General features: G+C 47.0%; 5 protein-coding genes across 5 annotated transcripts; 4 read left to right on the top strand and 1 right to left on the bottom strand.

The window, feature by feature from the left end:
- Nucleotides 1–523: 523 nt before the first annotated feature.
- Nucleotides 524–2,574, top strand: LAJ45_03524 (uncharacterized protein; the record flags this gene model as incomplete). The annotated part of the gene is made up of 6 exons (XM_046113110.1): nt 524–849; nt 906–1,060; nt 1,121–1,630; nt 1,685–2,038; nt 2,105–2,191; nt 2,246–2,574. 6 exons carry the CDS (start codon nt 524–526, stop codon nt 2,572–2,574), a joined length of 1,761 nt encoding a protein of 586 aa, XP_045973987.1.
- A 1,293-nt stretch (nt 2,575–3,867) lies between these two features.
- Nucleotides 3,868–4,903, bottom strand: LAJ45_03523 (uncharacterized protein; the record flags this gene model as incomplete). The annotated part of the gene is made up of 6 exons (XM_046113109.1): nt 3,868–4,014; nt 4,075–4,252; nt 4,304–4,336; nt 4,407–4,583; nt 4,656–4,728; nt 4,897–4,903. 6 exons carry the CDS (start codon nt 4,901–4,903, stop codon nt 3,868–3,870), a joined length of 615 nt encoding a protein of 204 aa, XP_045973986.1.
- A 14,584-nt stretch (nt 4,904–19,487) lies between these two features.
- On the top strand, nt 19,488–20,300 carry LAJ45_03522 (uncharacterized protein; the record flags this gene model as incomplete). Its single annotated transcript, XM_046113108.1, has 3 exons — nt 19,488–19,887; nt 19,946–20,077; nt 20,140–20,300. 3 exons carry the CDS (start codon nt 19,488–19,490, stop codon nt 20,298–20,300), a joined length of 693 nt encoding a protein of 230 aa, XP_045973985.1.
- A 1,146-nt stretch (nt 20,301–21,446) lies between these two features.
- Nucleotides 21,447–23,116, top strand: LAJ45_03521 (uncharacterized protein; the record flags this gene model as incomplete). The annotated part of the gene is made up of 6 exons (XM_046113107.1): nt 21,447–21,687; nt 21,744–21,996; nt 22,059–22,233; nt 22,693–22,755; nt 22,811–22,951; nt 23,048–23,116. 6 exons carry the CDS (start codon nt 21,447–21,449, stop codon nt 23,114–23,116), a joined length of 942 nt encoding a protein of 313 aa, XP_045973984.1.
- Nucleotides 23,117–24,766: 1,650 nt separating this feature from the next.
- Nucleotides 24,767–25,882, top strand: LAJ45_03520 (uncharacterized protein; the record flags this gene model as incomplete). The annotated part of the gene is made up of 5 exons (XM_046113106.1): nt 24,767–24,781; nt 24,838–25,084; nt 25,143–25,312; nt 25,375–25,473; nt 25,535–25,882. 5 exons carry the CDS (start codon nt 24,767–24,769, stop codon nt 25,880–25,882), a joined length of 879 nt encoding a protein of 292 aa, XP_045973983.1.
- Nucleotides 25,883–26,842: the final 960 nt, after the last annotated feature.

The raw sequence follows: 26,842 nt of genomic DNA, 5'->3' as shown, positions 1-26,842 counted from the left end.
ACCGTAAATGCTGGCGATTTTGTTTAAAATTCGCCCCGATCAATTGTGAGTTGGTAATTTAGTATGTATCTGTGTGCATCAATGGGAGAGGAGGAGCTTGCAAGTTCCCAGCGTTATGCGCCTCTCCGGAGAAAGTGTCTGGTGGCCATTTGGAATATTGAAGCTGGGGATGTAAATTCGAGATTAAGTCGCAAGACTGATTACCAAAAAGAGGAGTGGAGTGCGAAACAAGGTGGCTCGGCATGTTAAAAGTGCGTGGAGAGCTTTGAAGTCTAAATAATCTTCCCTGCATGATAATCTTAGACCCAGAGAGTACTACCTGCTCTAACCGGGGGTGCATGGGACGACCAATGCATGAGTAGTACCTACGACCATGGCCACCCGAGGCTGCAAGCAGAGAAAACATCCTCTGCTGCAGTGGGGGGAGTTTATATATCAGGTACCCCTCACCACAACAGAGCTTCGTATCCTCTCGTCAATAGCTCTCCTTCCAAGTCTCTGAATTTGACAATACAACACCAAGATGCACGGCGAGTCGGAGAAGAAAGAACCTGTAGCTGAAGCTACCACTAACAACAGTGACACCGCCTCTATCGAGAAAACTGCAGGTGTCGCGAAAATCGAAGGAGTGACACTGGCATGGTCGAAAGTGGGCCTGTGGACCGCATGGGCGGGTATCATGCTGTTAGCTGTCGCGGTCTCTTTGGATTCCCAGACCATCTACTCCTACCAGCCAATGGCAACTTCAACATTCGGAGCACATTCTCTCCTTGCGACTATTGGTACCGTGCAGAATATTATGTATGCTGTAACAAAGCCGCCAGTTGCAAAGATTGCCGATGTTTTTGGGTATATTTCTCTCTCCAAATCTTATGATATTGCAGTAGCTTATTGGCGGTGTATAGTCGTTTTGAAGCTTTCACCTTCTCCGTCGTCTTGCTCACTCTTGGTTTTATCCTTGAGGCCGCTTCGCAGGACATAGGAACATTTGCTGCAGCTCAAATCTTCTATGTCGCCGGTCAAGTCGGTATTCAGTTCATGCAGCAGATTTTTGCGGCTGGTAAGTCTTTGGCGCCAATACCGCGCTGAGGAGACACTTGTTAACATGATTGACATTCAGATACCACCAACCTTAAATGGCGTGCCCTTTTCAACGCTCTTCCCTTGGCCCCCTTCCTCTTCACCACATGGTGCGGCGCCCCAATCGTCGAGCGTGTCTTGAGAGATAGCACCTGGCGTTGGGGATACGGAATGTATGCTATCATCATTCCCGCCTGTGCGATTCCCCTCCTCATCTCTCTCGGATACCATCAGCACAAAGCTTCCAAAGCTGGTGTCATCTCCAACAAAGACAAGAACAGCGCCTTGCTACGTGATCCAGTTGCTTTGTTCTCACAGCTCGATATCCTTGGTCTCACTTTATTCACCGCTGGTCTTACACTGGTGTTGCTGCCCATGACGTTGGCAGCTAGGTACCCTGATAAGTGGGCAAGCTCCCACATCATTGTCATGTTGGTTGTCGGTGTCATCTGCTTGATTGTGTTCCCTATTTGGGAGGTATACTTTGCAAAGACACCCATTCTTTCCCTGGATCTCCTCAAAGATAGAACCGTCCTTGGTGGTTGTGGTGGTAAGTGACTAATCCTCTAGTCGGTAAACCAATTCTAACCATGGAAAAAAATAGTTGTTTTCTTTGCCTTCTGCGCATTTTACATTTACCAGCCATACTTCTACTCATACCTCGTGGTTGTTCGTGGCCACTCCTACAAGGCGGCCACCAACATCGTCCTTGCGTCCAGTTTCGCCTCCACAGCATCAGGTCTCATTATTGCCTTTGCAGTCCGATACACTGGTAACTACAAGTGGGTTGTAGTGGCTGGTATCTGCATCAAAATTATCGGTGGTGGTCTCATGTTCAGATACAGAGACATTGATTCCAGCACTGCGCAATTGGTGATGGGACAGGTTATCTTTGGTATCGGTACTGGTTTGTTGAACGTTATTCAGGTCGGTGTACAGGCAGCTGTTAAGCACAGAGGTTAGTCTCCACTTTCGGCCATAAAGCCCAGGGGGGATGGACAAAAACTAACTGGTAATTGAAAAGACGTCGCTTCCGTCACCGCGCTTCTTGCAACAGGATACTCTGTCGGCGGAGCAGTTGGAGACTCCATCTCCGGTGGTATCTGGACCAGTAAATCTCCCTCATACCCTCCAGGAATAAGCACAAGCCACTAACAGTTCCTAGACCTTCTCCCTCAAAAGTTAGCACTCCACCTTCCCAACTCCAACGCTACCGAAATTGCTTCCATCAGGGACAACTTCGTCGTAGCCAGTTCTACATACCTCATGGGTTCTGCTGAGAGAACCGGAATCAATCGTGCATACGATGAAGTCATGCGCATCCAGCTTATGGTTGCACTGATTCTCTTGTTTGTCCCATTGGGCTTCATTGCCATCACGAAGGATATCAACTTGAAGGAAGCGGATGAGAACAACGACTACGGTGGTGTTGTTATCGGTAACCATGGACGCACCGGAAGGCAGCATGACGAGGGTGTGGAGACAAAGAACTAAAGTGACGAGGGTAGTTTACTATGAATAAGGAAGGATATGTTTGTAAATAATGTAATTAGTGATAATAATAAAGCTTTTGTGTAAACATTGAGGATACGTGCGTCTCAAGTGACCGATGTTGGAGGATGGTCGTCCAAAGTATAATCAATGCATCTAGATCAATCTTATCAGATCGATCATTTATTATCAGCTCAGTATCATTTTATCAAGTTCTACTAACCGGTCTAATTTAGATTGTCACCAGCACTACCCCGGCCCCCAGACAGTTTTTCTTTTCGTGATCTCTGGCTAGCTTTTTATAAGTGCAACAGTGGTGGCTTGATCATGAAGGAATTGAAATTATTCGATTTTTCTGAATTTAGAAGTCATCATTAACGGTATACTTCGACTATAATATAACAATTTGGCATTAACTTCTCAGCCTTTTTGTCTCAATTGCCCTCGACTAAAATGGTATGGTAATTACCAGGTCGTTGGATCGATGCCATTATAGTAGCCAGTTATCTGTCTCTACTGCCTTATTAGAGTACCTGATAAACGTAAACGGAGTTCGTTAAGTATGCCTACCGAAGAGAAACCTAAATAATGGCATGCAAATATTGAGTAAGAGAGCGACGTTGATGCCTAATTGTTGATTGCAAGAGAAAAAATTCATTTAGGACTTTTTGGGCCGAAATACTCAACGTCACCGTCCACAAAACATGCATCACGCTGGACCAGATGCTAAAGTTTGGGAGCCCTATTAGTCGATTATGAATTACGGTCACACGGAGCATCCAGAATTAAAGGTCTTCCTAGTACTCCCTTCTGAACCGCGGCGGAGCCTACACTTCTACCAACATTCAAAGTCAATATCAAGCCTGAATCCTTTAATTTTGAGAGATACATGAACTCTAAATTATAACTTGCTAGTAGTAACAAGTTAAGTATTTATATTTTATATTCTCAGCTCCGTACTACATGCATACATGTAGTACCTGATTTTTTTAGATTCGTTTGCGCAGGGTGGATTCTGAAGCTAGTTATTCTAATAAACTCTAATGTGCTTAGAGCACCGCCTTTGCCGCTCATGCACTTAAGCAGCACCGAACTGAATGACAGCTTAAGGTCTTTGCCGTAAACTCACTTGACGTTACACTAAACCCCCGGCTAATACCCCACACAAAATGCAGAATGTTCCTCGAGTGATATTCAATGAATAATTATAAGTAGCAAAAAATATTTTAATTTTGAGGAATTACGTGTGCACTAAGTAGCTATGGCTATAGGGATTTTATAAAAACATGAAAATCATCAGAATCGTTTCACGATTACACCTTCAAGAGGCCTCAGACCGTTATATAGATCCGGGAGCAAAAACCTATCTGTGGCACTCGCCCCAGTTGACCTGACACCAGTTGGCAGCACCACAGAAATCAGGTCCAGTACCGCAATAGTTGGCTATCAGGAGGAGTTAGTTGCTATTCTCTAATTGCAGCTAAAATATGGAATTAAACTTACATCCGGAACAGCATTGCCCGGCGGGACATCTTTTGTTAACGATTGGCCCGCAGTTTTCTTGGGGACCGGCAACAGTAGCAGGTGCGGCAGGATTAGGAGGAAGAGAACGGGTGGGATCACAGGCACCGTAACCGGGCTGGCAGTGGCTGGTACCGCAATAATCGTATTGGGATTGTTCCTGAAATAATCAGTATTTGATGGCCGAACGCAAGGGACGATTGAGACTTACAGTGTTCTTAGGTCCGCAGTGACCATTTCCAGACTAAATTTAGCATGTGTTAGCTTTCTCTATCTCACGATCAATTGATGCCGAAGATCCTTATGTAACTTACGCAGCAGCGATAAAAGAAGCCCCCAATACCGGCACCTGGACAGCTAATGCCACCGCTGCCAGCACCACAAATATCGATGTGGGGAACAGTATTTCCAATGCCAGTACTGCCACTTGGAGGAGGGGAGGTAGGAGTTGTACTAGTGGTGGTGCCTCCTGATCCTGATCCCGATCCAGCCTATTCATCGTTCAAAGTAAGCATGAGGAAGAGATAACAGCTAAAGGTGTATATATATAGTGGGGGAATTACACAAGACGATCCAGCACCACTGAAGGCACGTTGGCAGTTTGCGGGATTACAGTGAGCAGCAGTGGTGTCACACCTGTGCAATGGGAAAAGGTCAGCATATAGGATCACAACTATGAAAGCTTAAAATATCGGCAAGTAATTGACAGGATATGACGCATATATCAACCGGATGCCAAGAAGCAGCAGTTTCCCTAAAAGTACAAATGGAACTCTGATGACATGACGGGGGTGGGGGACTAACCATCCATACTGACTGCAGCACTGTCCGGCGGCACAAACCCTGTTACTGTTCTGAGTACCGCATTGCTGAGCAGCAACGGAAGCAATGGCAGCTCCGAAGAGCATAAGTAGAGATCCAATTCTGACCATGATCAACGATTGCGATATAGAATAGTGATTATCGTATGCTGAAGAGTACTTTTGCCAATTGGATTGAGTCTGAGCGAGAACGAGTGTTGGTGGGATGATGATGAGGATAAGAATGAGAGAGGAGGAGGAGCATTAAGTAGGGAAACTCGAGGGGTTTTAATAGACAGGACAACGGGTGGATCAGAGATAAAGACAGTTTATTTTTGAGCTGAGTAAAAACCATAAAATTAAGGATGCACAACTCTGGCACTGACTGGTCTTACCGCTTCTCGGACACATGACGGTTAGGTTCCGCTAGTCGAAGATGGCTTGCAGCAACAGTAACTCTAGGTTGGCGTTTGTACGCCTCTACAATTAGCATTCGACATTCCTTCCGAGTAGCTAGGGAGTACGTAGAGCAGGTAGAGATAAAGTTGTGGGTACTTTGGCTACATGTAGGCTAGCTACATGCACAGCATGCATGGCATGGCATGGCATGGCATGATTGTGAACCACCCAGGACCGCAGTTACTCTAGTACAGCTGGTTGTTGAGGGCAAAGCCGATGGAGCAGAATCAAAACCTTCGCCAAATAGGTGGTATTTTGTTGCACTTTGGGCTAGACACACAAATTGAAAGGGGAGAAAAAAAGCCATGCGGCTGAAGAAAACCTACACTCCACAACACGTACGCAGGTACACACTAAAAGTGTTGTTCGATAATCCAGGACCCAGAAGAAATCTTACCTCGCTCCAGTCTCATTACCGACTTAAGGGATAACTACTTGTACATATGTAGACTCGTACTGTACCTAACTTGACATACCTCCTCTACTACAAGTATGTTTAGACAGTATAGGTAATATTGTTTTTAATTTAGATCTACTCTAGATATCCTTCGCATGGGCCCTTGCATTTGTGCCAGCCAAATTGAAACCGCGTCCTCGTGTAAGTAGGTAGGTAGGTGGTTAACAGAGAACATACATGTATGTATGTACCTACATGTAGTTGTCTGACGCTTTATGCCATGTTTCTCCTCTTTCGTTTCTTGCGATTCCATCCAAGCCCAAGCCATATCCCATGCGTGCTGTAGGAAGGCACTCAAGTCTCAAGCGACATCGCTCGTGCGGGGTTCCCAGATCGGAGTCCTAATCATCGGGAATTACCACTTCAGGTCAAACGTCCTACTAAAATTATCCTATACGAGCTCTGGGGCTGATAACCTCGCTACTTTTACCAATCGTCAAACAGCAGCCCTACCCCAGCCAAGAACCTCCAATGCAAACTCGTCTCTACCGATCGAAAGAATTGCACTCGCAGAACTTGCAGAACGAATGGGTGAGTATCAATCGCAACGATTGCTGTATCACATTTGTTACTCTAAGCTATGTACGGTACATATGTACTCAACCTCGTGAGTACTTTCCGTATCCCAGATCCCTCTCCCTACAGTAGGCTGCTCACCCACCACCCTGCATAGACTGACATGTAGGATCTTCTCTTCGCTGGCTGTTTGCGTGACGTTGGCATCGCCCAATGAAGCGTTTTGTGGCTGCGATAGGCGGTTCTCCACATTTTACATAAGGTTTTTACCCTTCAGCTGAAGGTCGGGCTGAAAAGGCTGGCAAGAGAGTTGTGAAAGACCCGCATGATTTTCTCGACATATCTCGGCGGCCGGGTCGTAGTGAGATGTCAGACGGAACACGCCGTACCGTCCCAGATCAATGCACCGGAAATCACTCGAGAAGGAGCCGAACGTTCGTTCTCGGAAGTCTTAAGCCTTGAGCTCAAAAGATTCCGCCTTTACACCGAGCGGCTGGCTGAAATCTATCTATCTAGAATACAACGAACTTTCACTCCACCAGCAGCCGCCAGCTCATGGCTACATGCACATATTCAAATAGGGATCCCAGCCGCGTATGTATGTCCAAACTGGAATCTCACTTGCAGAAGCGGGCAGAGTAATTGGCGAACTTTCGAACCGGAGAAGTCCTACTGACTGAGTTGGTGATTCAGTTCTCGATTCTTAGACATGGGATATTCTGAGACCCCAAGAGTTCCCAGCCTAGCTTTTTCTCGGCGTCTCCGCTATGGCAACGATGGGAAGGCTAGGAAGTTTTTTTTCCCTTCGAAAATAGAACCTAATGAGAGACCCACTAGAAGGAAACGTTCATAACGCGAAAAGGAAACGGGTTAGTAAACAAAATCACCGCGCTAATTATTCGTTAGTCGCCAGGGCGGTTAGTGCCAATAGATTACTTTGAACGATACAAGCAACAAACTGGTTGATTGACATGAGCTTGTTTCTGAGAGGGATTATCCCCACCCATTCATCCCATATGCAGGATATCGATCAGGATGCTTCAGAAGTGCAGGAACTAATGCTAGATTGATTACTCTTGCCTTGCCCCTGGCATTGATGTTCAAAGGGATTCGTCCAGAAAGTACCTACATGTCCAAATTGCAATCCTTCTTTTCGCACTTCGTCTTAACCAACCGGCGAACAGTTCCCCAAACCCGTCTCACCTCCGAGAGCACGTGCAAACAATTGGTCCCGCCACTGTGGCAGCGGATCGCTCGGCACGTATGTACCCGGGGATTTTGTTTGTTGCATAGGGTACCTGCACTACCCATACAAAAATAGATCTATACGAGCTGGAAATATGTACTTCTCTCTACTACCGGGAATATAAAGTCTGTCCCCTTTGGTACGTAGGTAGGACACCAAACTTTCTTGTCCACACATTTACCAAAGCGGACAGACTTTGTATTATCGCTAGTAGAGTATAGAGTACATACTCTCGTACATAGTGCCAGGTATCATGCGAACATCCTTCTGACGTCTGACGAATACTCGACGGCACACGTGTGATAAAATGTCAGGGTATGACATGCCGCGTCGAGGAAACGTCGAACCAAGCGTACGGGTGAGGTTCCTTTATTCGGGGCTATATAGGTGAACCTAATCAATGTGCAAACTCCCGACCCTCCCTCCTTCCTTACGGGTGATACTTGGTGAAGAAAAAGATTAACTATAGGCTCGCCGTTAGATCTTGAATGCAATGAGTTAACTTTTAAACCTTACTGATCAGTGACTATGTCGACATCAGCTGCCTAGTTTGGATAACTCGAGGGTGTTATTTTTATCGGAAGCAGGGATGGAGAGCTGTCCGATGATCTATTAGATCCTGGGAGTCCGATTTTGATAGATTTAGTTATGGTTTTTGAGGACGCTCGTATTCAATTCGGCCGAACGATACACATATGGAAGGAAGTTAGCGATCGAGAAGTGATGTTCAGCCTAGGTGTAATTTCCTGTATATGTAACGTTGCCAGAAAGCGACTCCTTTGGTCCGGAAAACAAGCTTTGATAAGTGGTGCGATCCCTCAACTGCGCAACTCGGTCACTGCCTCGGGTTACCTCTTGCCCTCCCCAAGCTACATGGGGCCATTCTATATAGGCGCCTACTCAGAGAGCCGATATCAGAGAATCCAGACCAGATAAAAGCCTAATGTTTGCACAAAGTTATAAGGTCCCATCGCTATTCGTGTCGAGCGATACAATCCCGAAGTGCCTCTATCTTAGACGATTATACAAGCCATCATGACCTAGCCAAAGTTACGATAAATATCCACGAGCTAAAATACCCGATACCTTGCAGTGATGTCTTCTTAATTCAACTGTCCTATAATAGCTTTTAGTTATATCGAGATATATCACCTCTATAGCCGCCATAGATGGATACATATAGTTTCGGTAACATTCTAACCTTGTCTCTATGAATATATCTATATTTGCACCTTAACCAGAAAGAACAAACATCATTTAAACAACGAAAACAACAGTTTTGGGGCCGGTCGCATGAGACATTATTACCTCTTACTTGGCTATTTGTCTTTGAAAACGCCCCTTAATCTTCCCCGGCCCTGTAGTGAGGTAACTTCAACATCCTGTGTGATCAGCCGCTGAAAGGAAATGAAAACAGTCTCGTACAATAATGCACTTGAAAAGTGTGGAGAAAGTGATATTTTGAATCCGCATATCTGATGCGGTCGGGAGTCATGCGTTCAAGTGGAGGCGGGTTTGTTTAATGAGCACGTATAAACAAACATATGTCCTGTCGAATTGAAGTCCATACTTGTAGCTAGTATTATCCCTTTTACTTTATCAATTGCAGTTAATTGCAATTCTTCCCCCCCGGCGCGGGGGGGCCCCTCATATGGGTAGAACAAATACGAGTTCTAGATTGGTCAGATATAGATTCAGATAGGTAGAGTAAAACCTAAGATGAGACTTGTTCGAATCAGCCACAATCTAGGCGTGCATGAGGAGGAGAGACAGTGGTGGTGGCCGGTGGCGGGGCAAGTAAGCTTTTGGCAAATTGAGATTCACATTATTACGCGCCAAGCTTCTCTGTGGACCAAATTCCACGAGTGATGGTCATCTCAATAAAATGACCACGAACAATGTCTTTTTTGCACTTTTCTGTATCAGCGCAGCCGTGCACCTAGAGGCACAACAATGCTCTTAATCAGGGGGAGGCAGGAACTGTGCAGAGAAGTAATATGAACTGCGGAGTACATGTGTTATGTACCTCTAGCTGTAGGTATATGTACCCGTAGGTACCTGCACGTATGTACCTGTACCGTTACTCTAGGTATTGCGGGTTTCCAAAATTAACCGGAAGCTCTGTTGCAACCACCCAAAGGACGTATATATACGCGGCCACCTTCAAAATGCTATATATGAGCCCCTACCGCGTTTTATCTATAAACCAACATCCTCTGGGCGGCGCCATACAACCCTCTCCCACGCTTCGCTGGGGACGAATCCACCCGCCCAAACTCGCAAATATGAGTGAGATCTTATGATCCAACTAATATCCAGGGAATGCGTTTTCCAAATTAGATCAAGGAGCAACCAGGTGCTAGTACGATACCACAGATGAAAAAAGTTGGCTAATTTGTGGCTTGCCAACCCGACGGTAGAAATATTGGAGTTTTTATAATTCTAGCCCTAGTGCGGAACCGTGGCCCTTCCAAAATTTATGCGGTACCTGCCTATCCAATAATACATCACGGTTTGTCATTTCTTCTCATTAAAGGCTCACTGGCCCCACTTCACCCCCGCCGCCGGAGAGAATTCATGAGGCTCGCAAATATGAGTGATATTTCATGATTCCACAAGCTTTTTTTTCTTTTCTTTGTTGACTTCATTAATTATTGTATGATGATTCCACAGGCAACCAGGTGCGGGAATATTGTAACAAATCATCTGGGGGTATCATTACCTTGGGCTTTTATCCTTTGAAGCTAGATATCATCAATCAAACTCGATGTATCATTGTGAAATGGACAATATATATATATGACGAAGTGCGAACCATAACGTCCCTTATATGATATCCAGCCCTACCGTTCACCCAGATCACCGCCTCTGTAATCTAATCAGTAACACTGGGTTCAAGATCACAGCGTCTCGTAGTTGATTGAAGAGTATCGGGTGTCGCTTTATGTGGGGCTGAAGTTGGCCCAAAATAGCTGTTGGGTCTGTTAGTGATCGATTCGATATTTAAAAAATCACCTAAGCCTGAATTTGTCAAAGTTGACAATTAATACATAATGCCACGTGCGTCTGAAATTTTAAGGTACAAGAAAGTAAACAGAGACGTGGCTTGTACAGATGGAGAAAGGACAAGCTAGTTTAAGGAAATAGTTTGCGATCAAGAACACTGTGGCTAATTCCAATTTCGAGTTGGCGACGTCCACATTTTTCTACCTTAATCCTCCGGTAAAGTCACCTGTAGCCATCACAATCAACGGGAAACTCGACGCAGAGCTTTTGAACTTGTTTTACTTGTAATTCCCCATCTTCGGTTTTAGCTTAGATCAGCGTGTACTACCAATTCTAGAATACCTATCTTTTATCGACCTTAATCCAAATCTCCATATTTTGCAAGTACCGCAAGGAGACATGGTCGAGGGAGCTTATGTAGTCTAAAGGTAGTCCCAATGGCCTCCTCGCTAGCTAGGACGGAAGACGTGAAAAGTGGTTAATACCATACAGGTACTTGGCCCTCGAAGGTAAGACTTCTAATTCCCCCAAGCCGCAACTTAGGTCAATTTTCCAGTGCTAATACCAATGACAATTCAGCGTAGTGGCTTCCTGCACATATTACAGACTCCTGGAGTGAGAAAACGTTAACACAAAGGACACCAATAAGCCACATTCAGAATCTATGGCGTTATTTATCCTCCGTCACGCATGCGGCGCAGCCAAGCAGAGAACTAATCACGAATATATCTACTATTTCATCCTGTTTGGGGAAATAGCCAGTGCTAAGCGATAATTCTGTAGCGTTTTAACTGATGATATTGTAAACCGGATTCCCTTGACCTGGTGGTTGATGATACCCTCAAGTCTTCGGAGAATCCTGCCCTATTTATACATGTTGGAACCTATGCCAAGGCCCGCTTCCTAATACTAACTGATACAACGATAATAGAATAAGATAATGCTCCCGAAGATAACCCAGATAGAAAAGCGCCCCGCATAGTTCCGTCCTCCATTCTAATTCCGACACGTAACCATGAACCTTGCAATTGCCAGTCATCGGGCTGTACCATACTATTATCCTAGACCTACTTCCCTAAGTAGAACAGCCTACAGCCATAAGCCCCGCTTCCTATTCTATTTCCGGTGAGACACCCAATAGTAAGCGTGCCGTCATAATAGTATAATACTAATGTGGTAACACCGCGTGCCCCCACACTACCCGATACCTTTCTATGCTTGTCCTTTCGTTACCCGACCGTCCTCGCATCACAACCCGTCACTCGTATTCCTCACTGTTCTAAGCCTCTAGAACAATGTTCCGTAGTTCCTGTAACACTACTCCCCCTTCCTAGACGTCGCCCTCGACCGTTAAAACCCTTCTATGATAAAAACCCTGTGGGAAAAGTCATAGAGTAGGGAAAGGTATCGAGCTTAGTCCCGCCTGTTCCGTTGTCGCTTATGAGCCCGGTCATTATCGATCGCTGGGCCTTGACTTCGCGTATGGGGTCGCATGTTCGAGGTTGGCTGGAAGTTCTCGTCTGCCAATGCCTCCTGTGGCTCGGGTGTTGCCAGTCGTTTTCGTATATTCTGTTTTCTGGTGGGATCCGGGTCCTCACGATAGGGTCGCAGCAACATCTCGTGAAAGACGTCATGAACCTTCCATTCTACCGGAAGTTCAAGGCGGTAAGCCCGATTGCCTATTACTGCTGAGATCGTGAATGGGCCTGTAAATTTATCTGACCACTTGGAGTATCCTCCTAGGTTCCGAGTATCCAGCAAGACTTTCTGACCGATAGTGAACCGCTGTACTGCTGGTCCTGGCTTTGATGCCATCCTGTCAAAGGTCTTCTGTAGCGTATCTCTCGCTAACTCGTGAGCCGTGATGATCTCGTCCAAGTAGTTGTTTCCGCTGGCATCTAAACGTTCGATCTCTGCATCCGTAGGCCAGTCCGTCCGAGGGTGGAAGCCGTAGTTGCAGTAGAATGGCGATTGCCCGGTTGACGTATGCTTCGCGTTGTTGTAGGCGTATTCGCAGATAGGTAACAGGTCCTTCCATTTCTTGCCTGTTCCTGCCGTATATGCCCGAATGTAACCTTCCATGTGCTGGTTGGTTCGTTCTGTCTGGCCATCGGTCTGTGGGTGGAAAGAAGTAGAGAGTCTCCTACGAATCCCCAATCTTTCCGTGATTGCCGTCCAGAATGCTGACACGAACTGTGTTCCTCTGTCTGAGACGATGCTCCTAGGGAGTCCGTGGAAACGCCAGATGTCTTTGATAAATGCGTTAGCGGTCTGTTCCGCATTGATTCCCGTCATAGGAATGAAGTGAGCCATCTTCGTGAAACGGTCCACGACTACCAATACGTTACGGAATCCTGATTTCTCCTTAGGCATTTCTACTACGAAATCCATCGAGATATCAGTCCAAGGTGTGGTGGCTAATTCTAGGGGTTGAGGGAGTGACAAGTGTCTCCGACGTTGCTTGGCTCTCTGGCATACATCGCAAGTCTTGACGAAGTTGGCTACATCCGTGGACATTCCTGGCCACCAGTAGTTCCTATCGATCAACTCAAGAGTTTTATCCCTTCCTAGATGCCCCGCTACGGGTCGATCATGATGTTCCTCAATGACCTGCTTGACCGCGTAGCCCGGTACTACCCATCGACCATCGTGGGTGGGGTCATTCGAATCGGGACTCCATTCAGCGGCAGGCTCTACCTTTACGATAGCAGCCTCTGGTGGTCCGAAGATCTCAAGGTTTGAGTCAGGGAGGTGTTCATCCGGAACCATCCTCCGAACCCATCGTCTTTCCTGTTCATACCAACCCTGTAGTGGCTGAGGCAGCTCTACGCTTGGTATGTCGTACCACTGATCCAACTGATTCCATTCCTCTTCGGGGTTGCCAATCACCTCAGACCCAGTTTCTACGCTGGTCCGTGATTTTCTGACAAACTGTTCTGCGCTGAGTAGCTGTTTTACGGGCTGCTCACGCATTACTCCCCCTTCCATCGCGAACTCCGGACGCCTTGTGAGTGCATCTGGCTTGCCGTTCTTTTCGCCTGGTCGGTAATGGATCTTGAAGCGAAAAGGTGCTATCTTCTCGGCCCATCTGGCTTGTCTTCTCGACAACTTCTTGGTCGTTGTGAAATACTGCAGGTTTTGGTGATCCGAATGTATCTGGATAGGGATGTCCGTCCCTTCCAGCCAGTGTCTCCAAGTCAAGAGAGCAGAAACTATTGCGAGCATCTCCTTGTCATAGATCTCGTAGTTGACCTCTGCTTCGTTGAACTTGCGAGAGTGGTAAGCTACCGGATGTAGGATACCGTCCTCGAACACCTGAGAGAGTACTGCGGCCTCGGCCCAATCACTCGCATCAGTCTCCACGATTGCTTCGCGTTGTTCGTCGTAGTGTCGGAGTATTGGAGCCGACGTAAATCTCCTCTTGAGCTCGTCGAACGCGTCTTGCTGTTCCCTGCCCCATTTCCATACGGAACCTTTCTTCAGGAGATCGGTCATGGGTCTGCAAACTTCAGAGTATCGGTGGATAAACCGTCTTAGGAAATTGGCGAATCCGAGGAAGCACTGAAGTTCCTTGACTTTGGTTGGAGCTAACCAACCTTCGATCGCCTGGACTTTCTTTGATGATACTTGGTTCCCTTTTCCTGATAGTATAAATCCCAGGAATTCTACCTCCTGTCGATACCATTCCGTTTTCTCGAGGTTTCCGTATAGATGGTGTCGTCGCAGTCGCTCCAAAACTTCCCGTACAAGAGTCGTATGCTCTTCTCTAGTCTTTGAATACATTAAGATGTCATCCAAGTAGACTACTACGCCTTGATCTAGAAGATCCTTGAATATGGTATTGACCATGACCTGAAACGACGCAGGAGCATTGGTCAAGCCGAAAGGCATTACCCTATATTCGAAGAGGCCGTATTTCGTTCGGAAAGCGGTTTTCCATTCCTCGCCCTTAGCAATCCTAATCAGATTATAGCCATTTTTCAGGTCTATCTTCGTGAAGTAGAGTGCTCCTTTCGTTGCGTCGGCCAGCTCATTCATGAGTGGTAGTGGATAGCGGTTCTTGATCGTGATTCCATTCAAGCCGCGAAAGTCGACACATAACCGAAGCTTGCCATTAGCTTTCGGAACGAACAGGACGGGTGCCGCTGCTGGGCTAGTGGAGGGGACTACTTTGCCGGAGGGCAAGTTTTCGTCCAAATATTCCCGGAGTGCCTTATCTTCAGGTGGGGAGAGCGAGTAGATCGGTCCCCACGGAGGCTGCTTTCCTTCCATAAGAGGAATGGTATGATCCCATTCAGAGTGGTCAGGTAGTCGAGCGGCTCCTTCCTTGGAGAACACATCGGCGTATTCCTGAAACTCCACCGGTATAGCACTAACGAGAGCCTCGTTTACCGATGCTCTTGCCCAAAAGGGGTGTTGCTCGATCATCGTCTGCTTCTTGGGTGACGCCCTCAACAGCCTGATGACCAGCTCTTCTGGGTCTTGATCGTATATGTCCTCGACTGATACGAAACATCCATCGACTATACAGTTGTTGCTATGGAAGCTGACACTGTTGCGTCCCCAATGGATGGTTGGTTGATGCTCCTTGAGCCATCGATGTGGTATGACGAGGTCCTCTCCTGCAAACGAGCCAACCTCACAGGTGATAGCCCTGTCTAGATGGTTGCCGATGCGGAGGGTAAGAGGTTGAGTGATGTGAGTGCCGGAGTTGGGCATAGGGGTACCATCGGCCTGTCTGATGATGAGAGGCTTTGGTCGAGGTTGAGTGGGTATTTTCGCACGGTGGATACAGTCCCAGGACATAATCCAATCCTCCGTGCCACTGTCTAGTAGTGCGTTGACTGTTGCGACATGTTTGGTACTAGTTGCGGGGTGGTCCCAAGAGATCTCGATCTCGAGGCGAGTTTCTTGTGTGTTGGAAGACATATTGGTATGTTGGCTTTGATAAAAGGTTTTGGTATTGGTTTCGGGTGTGGGTTGGTTCGATGGTTCTTTCTGTTGAGCGCGGGGTGAGGGGGTTTATATAGAGAGTTCGAGTTGTTTGATGAAGATCATGGTACAACACTTACGCACCAGGCGTTTCGGGGTGAAACCCCATCCTCAGAGTATGTGTGAAGAGAATTGAATTTCCGCGCATATAACAAAACAAATATAGAAGAATCCCATAGCCAACCAATAAGAATAACCGTAATACATAAAAACCTTGTTTCCGTGACCCAAAAAGAACCGCAACGCAACATGAGATACCGAAAATAGAAATACCCAATCAATTTTGTTCCTCCAAGGTTGTAATCCTTGCCCTAAATGCCTCATTCTGGGGGCCCAATTTTCGCTTCTTTTCACCCTCCCTTCCGTGGTCCTTTCCTCCGGAAGGGTTTCGTTTCCTCTTCAGGTCGGTTAGCCTGACCTTACTCGTCGCCACGCAATCTTTCGCGAAGTGGTTATCTCTACCACAGCGGAAACATTTTCCTTCCTTTTGCCATTTCTCCTTCTCGTCCTTGGTGACACCTAAGTCATCCGAGGGCTTGGAGTTGTGTGCTGGCGCGGGGAAAGTTTTTCGAGGTGCGGGGTTGCGCGATTTTCGCCGTTCCGATTTTTCCTCCCGAGGTTTCACGACATCCTTGCCACGTAAGATTTCTTTCCGGGCTTTTACCTCGTGATCCTTTCGTCCAACCTTCCTAACCCATGCTAGCCATTCCGCGAAATCTTCTGGTTCCTCGATAGCATTCGAGAGGCGTTGTTCCAGCGAGGAGTTTATTCCTGTCAGGATCATGGATTTCATTACGATGGGCCCGACCTTCGCGTCCCATTCCAGATTCTGCATCTCATTGATATAATCATCGATCATGCCAGTTTGACGGAGCCTATCCATCTTCTGCTTGGCCTGTTCTTGACTGGTCCGATTGCCATATTGAATCCGTAATTCGTTTTTGAAATTCTCCCATGTCCCGATGCTGGGATCTACCGATAGTCGTTCCACGAAGTTTCGCCAGAATTTTGCCGCACTCCCGGTAAGTTCCAGGGATGCCCATAGGATCTTGGTCTGGTCGTCCCACCGGACTTTCCTCTGAAGTTCAATTAAGACTTCCATTTGGTCGATCCAGTGTCGCACATCTTCGTCGGCTTTTCCGGAGAAGGGGATTTTTGCCTGTTTTGGCGTGTCTCCTAGGGTGGCGCGAGGAGGATGCACGAGGTCTACCTCTTGCTGCCTGTTACGGCGCCTTCGCTCCTCCCGTCTTCTCTGCCTTCGTTCACGTGCTCGACGATCGTCCTCTGAATTGGAGGAGCTGGATGAATTGGAGGGGGATGGGTCTCGAGGCCTTCCGCGATTCCCACCATTACCATTATTGCCATTACCTCCGCTGCCTCTTTGCTCGCTTTGCTGGCTTCTTGCCTCAGAGCGGGGAGGTACGGGGGGTTGGCTCCCTGATCCTTCCGGTCTCTCTCCGGAATTGCTAGGGGGGTTCTGTGGAGGCTGGGGGGGTATTACGCCTCCGCCTCCTGAGCCTTCGGGGGCTGCGGCTGTTCTATTGGCTGCCACCCGCATCTGCTCAATGATTTCCTCCAGGTTTTTCTTCGTTCCTGCGAACTGGTCTTCCATCGCAGCTTGTCGGTCCCGTTCCATCCTTTCGAGGGCAGCCGCAACTTCCGCAGGGATCGGTACTGGGCCATCCTTTGGGAGTTGCTGGACGAAGTTGGTCAGCGCGTTTATGTGCTGATCCTGTCGTTCCTGCCTTTCCTGATGCGCCCTAGTTGCTTCGACGATCTGCCCAAGGACCTGACCGAGGTTGCTGGTAGCGGCGGTAGACTCCGCTCGTAGCTGAGCCATGACCTGGTTGAGCTGATTGTCGCGCTCGGCTCTGTCTCCAGCGAACTTGGCATGGAGGTCCTCGACGATCTTGTTGGTGTACTCCTGTTGCTGGCGGGTGAGTTCCCGGAGTATGGGGATATCGCGCACGTGCATACTGAGTTCCTCGATTCCTCGGCTGAGCTGCTGCACTACTGGAGCCCCTTGTCGCTGGACTTCTTGCCCAATGAGGTCGCCGAAAGGGTTCCCCACTCGTCGCTCCTCCACGTCCATGTTGGTATCCTCGTCGTCGTCCATTACCCGAGGTACCGAGGGCCTCTGAGTAGAGGATCTCTCTCTGATGGGGGTGACGTACGGGGAGTACTACCGGGGATCCGCCTGCCGCCTCCTCGCCTGCCCATATGATTCTTCCTGCCTCGTCGATGCGAAGAGGGAGCCTATCGGCACATCTCTCTCTTTCCTGTGGCGCCTCTTCGCCTGGGTTTCTAATATACCTCGATCTCTCAAGGCGATTGAACTCTCCATGTTGTAGTCTTCCTCCGACCGTTGCTGATGAGCCCTTGACATTGCTAAGTTGCTCGAGTTTGAGCTGTGGTTGTCTTCTGCACCAAGGCTGAGCAATGAACCAGGGGGCTGGATGAGCAAGTCCAAAAGATCGTTGGGAGAGAGTGATCTTGATTGGGAAGAGTTCTGGGTAGTTGAGGATTTCGGGGTCGTGTTCCTCGAAGGTAGCGGTGGTTCCTGCTTCTGTGAAGAAACCTGTGTAATGAAGGTAACCGCAGTATAGGTGTTCGGCGCTTCCTCTTCGTAGGATAAAGGATGTGGCGCAAAGGTAGTTATTGATGGCTGCTGTTGCCACTCGGGGGTGCATATAGTACCTTGGTCTTTCTAATAGACTAAGCGCTTATTCTTCTACTGAGAGCACGGTGACTATCCGCCACTAAGCAAAATACTCAGAGTATTGGTTTAAGCGAGTAGTTGTCTTATCGAGACTTTGGTGGTTTATGCGATAGGTAAAAAGTGAAAGTTAGGGATAAGGTACAATATAGTGTTTGGGGAAATAGCCAGTGCTAAGCGATAATTCTGTAGCGTTTTAACTGATGATATTGTAAACCGGATTCCCTTGACCTGGTGGTTGATGATACCCTCAAGTCTTCGGAGAATCCTGCCCTATTTATACATGTTGGAACCTATGCCAAGGCCCGCTTCCTAATACTAACTGATACAACGATAATAGAATAAGATAATGCTCCCGAAGATAACCCAGATAGAAAAGCGCCCCGCATAGTTCCGTCCTCCATTCTAATTCCGACACGTAACCATGAACCTTGCAATTGCCAGTCATCGGGCTGTACCATACTATTATCCTAGACCTACTTCCCTAAGTAGAACAGCCTACAGCCATAAGCCCCGCTTCCTATTCTATTTCCGGTGAGACACCCAATAGTAAGCGTGCCGTCATAATAGTATAATACTAATGTGGTAACACCGCGTGCCCCCACACTACCCGATACCTTTCTATGCTTGTCCTTTCGTTACCCGACCGTCCTCGCATCACAACCCGTCACTCGTATTCCTCACTGTTCTAAGCCTCTAGAACAATGTTCCGTAGTTCCTGTAACACATCCCCTTTTGGTCAGATTATTACTGTCCTCATCGGTAATATTATCATCCTAGTCTTATAATTATCCCGTTACACATATTAGCACTACCTAAGGTCCAACTACATGAACGACTATACGCACCGCTCGAATGGGTTTCTGATAGTGCTAACATTGCAGCTCAGCAGTTCCCCATATATCCATGTTTATCTGAATCCCGTGATCATCGCTGTACCGGCCGAGTCGAAGTGCAGAATCACGGAATTCCGTATCACAGTAAATAACACACCACAAAACACCAAGAACTCCTCGGGTTCTCGGGTATTTACCCTTCCGTGGTACGTCCCCTCATATATTCCAACCAGTTTAAACTTTAAGCGTTCTTTATAAAGACCTTATTTCCTCATATTCCAACTAATAACTAAACATCAGAATTCAAGGTCGATAACAAATCCCCGCTCTATATAGTTGAAGGATTTGTTGTATAGTATAATCAAAAATGGCACCGAAAAATATTCTCATCTTCGGCGGAACGGGCCCCTCTGGCGTTGCCACGGTAAACCTCGCCCTTGCCCATGGCCATAACGTCATAATCTATGCCCGCAACCCCGATAAACTCTCCCCAGAAACTCTCGCCCACCCAAATATTAAGGTCTTCAAAGGAGAGCTCACCGACACTGCATCTCTCTCTGCCGCATTTTCACAGAAGCCAGATGCTGTGATATCATTGCTTGGGCCTACCGCGTCAGCGTCGCTGATGCCATGGACGATTGGAGATACGTTTACAGATGGGTATCGCCGCATTATGGCTGAGATGAGGAATAATGGAGTCAAGAGGATATTGGTGATGGGGACAGTATCGATCTATGTTCCGGAAGACAAACCATCTTTGGGACGAGGTTTGTGGTGCTAGTTCTAAAATTGAGTGGGTCCGAGGCTGACGTAGATGGCCGACAGCGTTTCTTGTATGGATTGTGTATCTACTGGTACATGCGGCGTGGAGACAGATTATAGGGATTAGTGAGCTCTTCCAAAATGAAGCTCAGGACCTGGATTGGACTATCTTTAGAATTGGAAATTTGGGCAATGGTAAGTTTTCCCCGTTCCCGGTTGGAGGAGATGGGCTAATATCGGTATTTGTGGAGGCCCAGTTGGGGAGATTTCTGAGGGGTATATTGGGGATGGGAATACAAGTCTAGGAATTCAGAGGTCTGAGCTGGCTGAATGGCTAGTGGGAGAGGCCGAGAAGGATGATAGTCGATGGATCAAGGGATTTCCATCAGTGAGTACGGCGCTAAAGAAGAAGGTTTAGGATCATAAGAGGACGATGAGAGTGATTGTTTCCACTGAAACTTTGAAGGGATTGGGGTAATGGTAATTTGGAAAGAGGATAACTGCGTCAAGCACAAATCCAGTTATAAATCTATTACCGATCTACATTCCGGGGTACATCGACGTCTACTCTAGCGGTGTTGCACCCGCATAGGAAGGCCAAAATTAGCAATGTAATGTATAGAGAAAATAATGGTTCTAGGATCTACTCCCCAAACCTGTGTTTGTTTTTGAGCTAAATAGAGCAATATTAGTTGCTTGGCCGGCACCAGATATTCGTATAACCATTTGAACAATCAATAGCTGGAATTCTAAGCCAGTAAGATACCCTGATCGATACTAGAACCAGGGAGTAGGATAGAACTATTTGGTACTAATAAATACTCTTGATAATCGCGGAAGGTAAATTTAGTTCCTTTTGCCTTATAAAAACTGAAACCCCGTGTCTCATTGGCCTGAGGAGGATCCCAAACAGAGTATATGGAATTCGAAGGCCGTTCTGTATGGTATGTAAAGTAATTAGTCCGTAGATGGAGAGTTTTCTCTAAAAGTGGATATGTCGGCGCGAAATTTGTATATCGGGAGATGACTCGAAATTGAAGGCTTGTCCTCATGTAGGCCGCGCATACAACCCCGCCGCAGTTTTTGGCTGTAACTAGAATCACGTATTTACAAGGTACTTAGTTGCCCTTGGGGATGCTTTATCATAGCATTATTTCTTCACATCAGAACTGCATGTTGATGTATCCCAACTTGCAATGACAGTACTTGGCCCCCGGATCATTGTCTATTAAACTCGAGAATGACAAAAGTACTTCTCAATTAACTCCGCATCATGTAGCTAATCTATGATATTCACCCGGTTCCCCGCAGTCAAAAGAGCCAAGTGATATCCAGCTTCCACATATATATGCTTGTAGCTTGTTCGGACTTGTTTTTTCTGTGCCTGGAGATCCTCGGTAAGATCGTCCCCGAGCTACATGCATGCATACCTAGTAGATCATCCGTCTTGCATACATTGAGCTAGAGTAGGCAGGTACCTGAAGCACATATACTTGCGTGAAATTTCATAAATACCTGCAATACGCCCACCATTTTCATAAGTCTCAAAGTAAATAGAACAGAAATGATTAAGCTCGTCCGTGTCTTCGTATTTTCCGCCGCCTTCGCGGCTGTCTGCGCCCACACCGCAGCGGCACCCCCCACCTCAGCTGAACTCGAAATCATCGCAGAAAAGTTCGAAGCAGCTGAAATTGTTTCGGATGTTATACCTTTCTTCGAGCCTTCTGCGCTCGCGTATCTCAGTTTCGACTATAAAAACGGCACTATAACAGCCCTTGCCCCCGGGGCTCGCATTGGTCGCAACGGTACATATAGCTTTCCTGGGTGATGCTTCTCGCATGAGAGCTGATGTTGTAGATAGATTCCCAGATCGCACCCATCATTTCAATTCGCGGCCTACAACCCAGCAAGACCGATAAGTACGTGGGTGTAATAGTAGACCCTGACGCACCCAGTCGCGAGACTCCCACCCGACGGAATATAAGACACTACATTGCCAGTGATCTCATCATTGGTTCCGAATGCTCGCCCAACGGCAACATCATTACTAATACTACGGCTGCGGCGAACGAATATCGCGGTCCTAACCCGCCTGCTGGCTCAGGTCCACACAGGTATGTCGTGCCACCTGATGTATGTACCACATGATGCCCAATTACTGATTGAACTGAAACAGATATGTATTTTTCTTGTATCGTCAGCCAGAAGGTTTTGATGTTTCCTTCTCAGATGTTGATTTGAGCGTCATCGCGGGGTTCAACTTGTCTGCGTTCGCGGAGAAGACGGGGCTTGGCGGGCCGGTTGCTGGGACGTGGTTCGAGGCTGAGGTCGTGAACGGAACGACCACTGCGGTAGTTTGATTGATATACCTAGGGTTTTATTATAATTATAGTTTTTGCATGTTTGTCTGTGATGTTGTTGGTCAGTCCAGTTAGGGCATGAAGGATCGAATACGAGGTGTAGAAGAGGGGAGGTTCAAGCTCACGGCTAGAGCCCGTATCTATTGCATGCCAAACTCCACTCGTGCAAAAGACAGCTCACCCAAAAGGCATATATATGTCTCACACAGTGCCCTACCACACTCTTAATGGTACTTGAGCATCCCGGCATGATTGATCGACAGGTCCTTTCAGCACTTTGAAGGGTTCTTTTCTTTGCTTTTCTCTTCCTCGGCCAGTGACGATGCGTTGTTGGTAGGCTGTTTTTGGCCTATGGGTTGGTTGGAGGCCCAGCATTGACGCAATGACCACGCCACGACAATTGGGGAGTTAGTACATAAGGGAGCTGATTTTCTCCCAAACATCAACCAGCGCCTCCTCCTCACCGTCGAGTACCTCCTCACCGTCGAGTATCCTCATCAATCCCTTCAACTGGTGTGCTCCTTTCTCCTGACCTTGTTCTCGCTGAACTCATGCTAACACCGCCTAGCCCATCGCGATAATCATCATGAAGCTTCTCATCATCACCCTCCTCTTGGCTCTTCTCCTAACACTCATCTCCGCGTTACCAACCGATAAGTCCTACTGCCCCGGGCCCTCACCTGCTCCATCGGAGCCTACGCCCGCCAAAGTATGTCCAACGGGTACGTACGAGGGTTGTATCAACGATTTCGTTTGTACACAATCGTATCCGGAATCGTGCATTTGTAAGAACAAAAACATACAGGCGTGTGCGGAGGCCTGCGGTGCTCCAACCCCGGAGTTAGCTGTCTGTGGTAGTTCCGGGCCGCAATGATTAAGATGTGGGAGGATTTTTCATGGGTTTATATGACTGCTTTATTGATGCTAGTTGGGAATGAAAACTTGAGGTGATCCTGATGTTGGGTTATCATGATTCTCTCTCCATACATATATATCTTTCTGTATATTACAGGGAAACAAATTCAGACGAATTTCCGCTTCTTACATACCTTTTCATGATCACATCTTACCCCACAATTCTTGGATCATATGTGCAAATAAGCTTAAAAAAAGAAACCCACTCTCGCTAGAGTACACTCCCCCCTATTGATGTCTATGTCGGCTGTAGGTACCCAATTAGTGAACTTCCCCCATTCAGTGTCTCACACCCCACAATCTAAATCAGGGACGACTTCTATCGCCCGCATAAAAAAGGGAGGTCGGAGAAGTCTGCGAACACCGATATTTCTCCGTTGCAGGGCTAGGGGTATCGATGCCGAATCCTTGAACCTAGGAGGTTTGATCGATATTGTGACAGCGGGCGACCGCGAAATCAACTCGCGGAAAAGAAGAAAGGGGATTAGTGGGTAATTGAGCCGGTGAAGCATGGATGATACATATGAGATAGAGGTGATTACATGTATGTATTCATAAAGGAACAGAATAGGGGGAAGCATATATCAGAATTGAGCGTGAGATGCATTATCTTAATTCCAAGACGATTGCAATTTTGAAGGAACGGTATCTTGTCATACATTTATTTCATTCCCTCATCTGTCAAGTCTCTGTTTCTTGCCATTCCTGCTATTCCGGTCTCTATGGGCGCTTGGATTCCCCTGGGTCATGATCTGGGTGGTGTAAGTTATGATGTAGTTGAGATTTGAGCTGAGTGCTTCTGTTCTCAGGCACTGTGTGTTAGTTATAGCCGAGCGAATCGCCAAGATGGAATGACGTTAGTACGCTGTCAGGAAGTGTGGGAGAGTAAACGTAGCCAAAGTTTATCACTTTTGAACTTATCAACCTCATCTCATCCCAATCCATCATCTCCTATCGGCTACGAATAGGTTCCAGAGCTCAAGCCACCGCTCTCCACAATTAATAATTACTCGAGCAATCAAAACCTGACCTTGGGATAACTACATATATTTGCATAAAGAAATTCATGGTTCTACCAAGCCAGGATTTTAAACGATGACAAGCTACTATCATGATCTCGGGTTTAGCTAGTTGTTCACAAGTCAAGTTTGGGTTATCATTCTTAGCGCTAAGACTACAGAAGTCAATCATCTATCCACTGTATGAGCGGCAAAGTAAGTGCACTAGTTGGTTTCTCTCGTTGCATCATGGATTATCACTTGCAACTTGGCAAGCGAAAAAGCTCGGTGATGTCTGCAGTCCTTATATTTGTCGGAGTTTTGACACAAAAGTCTTCAGATCGTCGAAATAGATTCCTCCATTATACTACGCACTGCACCGTGCCGACTCCGCCCAACCGACTTCCGAATGCCCAGGTTTCGGTTCGCATTATTCCGAATCCTCACCCGGTACGACACACCGAATATGTGGGGGAAAAGCTAAGCATTTAGCCCCAGACGGAAATCTTTACTCCATCCCACCGAGCTGCATACAGAGATGCTGGGGAAATTTAGCCTCACCCCAGATACAGCCTTTCTCGCTTCAAAGTACAGCAGAAAAACAGGAACAGATGCCATTGATATTAGTATTACCCCCCTTCATCCGGGGGAAGGGAAAAGCTAAATCTACGCAACCTGGTAGCGAACAAAATTATGGAAGATAAATAAACTGCTGGTTCCGCCCTCGACTCGTTGTTCAGTCCACAGCTCCATCATTCTCCACAATCTCGCCATAATGAAAGTTTCAGTTCTTCTCTCACTCCTCGGAGTCTCGTTCCAGATTGTAGCAGCTGCCCCAGCAAAGCACCAGAAGGCTGCCGAATCGAAGCCTTCGGTGTTCCTTTTGGCAGGAGACTCCACGACTGCTACTCAGGCTGCCAATGGCGGGGGTAAGTTATTATTCACCAGTCCGTTTTTGGTTTGGGCGAAATCTGATCTTGTGTATAGGTTGGGGTGACGGATTCAAGAACTTCACACTCAAGGCGCCGAGTTTTGCCATAAACTATGGTCACAATGGTGCTACAACGAGCTCATTCATCTCAGGAGGGGATTGGGCCACGGTGTTGGGGAAGGTAGAGGCATATGCTGGTAACAGCACCGTTTATGTTACAATTCAGGTATGTCACTATATTAGAATCCTTGAGTAGAGCATGTTGCTAACGTTACTGTTGTGTATTAGTTTGGGCATAACGATATGAAACTCACCAATTACACTGAAACCTTCAAGACAAACCTCCGCCGGATGGTAGCCGATGTCAAAGAAAGGAACGGTGAACCTGTATGTAACTCTTCAACCTTAAGTGTGAAACTCTCAAGTTTCCCAAACTAACACTTCACAGGTCCTCGTAACCTCGCTCTCACGTCGTAACTACAACGCCAACGGCACCATCGCCGATACCCTCGCTCCCTGGGCCGGGTACGCCATGGAGGTCGCCGAGGAGACTGAAACCCACTACATTGACCTGTGGAAGAATTCGGTGCACTACCTCGAGCAGATTGGCCAACCTGCATCGCTAAAGCTGGCGCTGAATGACAATGATAGAACCCATCTTAACGTTCCTGGGTCGATTGTTTTTGGCAGGATGGTGAGTGACTTGTTGAAGTGGGAGATTCCTGCGATTGGGGAGGTGGTTAAGGAGAACGCTACACTGAGCGAGCAGATCTGGAGCGGGGTTGCCACCTTTTAAAAGGCTTGGGACTATCATCCTTTAGACTTTAGATCCGATGCCATATAATGTAACTACTTTGTACAGTTCATAAACTACAAATCACGATCCCCCTCTGATGAAGGAAACAGTACGTAGACTCAAAAGCTGTAAATGCTGTGAACTGATCTGGTGAAGTGACGACCGCTCAGAGTACGCTAGAACTATCAGCTTTATAAATTTATCATTTCATACTCTTAAAAATACGGCTAATAACACCTGCCAAAAACCTCCTTGCAACCCTTGACCATGCTACATGTGCACCTAATAAACCTACATGTATATACTACACATACACACCTCACCATGGCTAAAATAGACGTTCTCATATATTACGTAGTTGTATTTCCATCCGAGACAATTGCAAGTAACGACGTTTCCAATATACAGCAACTGCCTTAAACAGTTTAATCAACATATGACTCCCCATTCATGATTCATCACTCGGCTGGCCAAACTCGGACAAACACTGCATACACCCACGGGCTTGATAACTGCAGGTACGCATACGTATGGAAATCTAGACCATGCACCCTGCGCGCGTACTTGACACCCACCTCTCTCGCACTGCACCCGCAGAAAAGTACTCGAGAGTGCCTAAGCGAAATTTCAGGTAAGGGATGATCCAGGAATATTGGGCGTTGAACCAAGGGTTCCTAGCTCTAGTTAGTAGGCCTAGGCCTCTTTTTTTTTGAGCCTCGAAACCGATTAACTAATGCATTCGTAAGGTTTTTTTTTTTAAAAAAGAGGGGAATATCCACAATATAAACTACATGTAAGTGAAATCTTATGTTCTTCCCCATGCAGGCCGCTAACCCAATATAACCCATCCCACCAAAAATTCCGCTGTCCCAAGAAATATAAAGTAAAAAGCTTAATCCCCATTTTTCTACATGTATCCCATGCCAAATATAATGTATGTGTTACCCAAAAACGCCCATA

This window comes from Morchella importuna (assembly GCF_003444635.1).
Source record: "Morchella importuna strain M04M26 chromosome Unknown Morimp01GS007, whole genome shotgun sequence".
Classification (NCBI taxonomy): domain Eukaryota; kingdom Fungi; phylum Ascomycota; class Pezizomycetes; order Pezizales; family Morchellaceae; genus Morchella; species Morchella importuna.
This window is presented reverse-complemented; position numbering and strand designations above follow the sequence as displayed.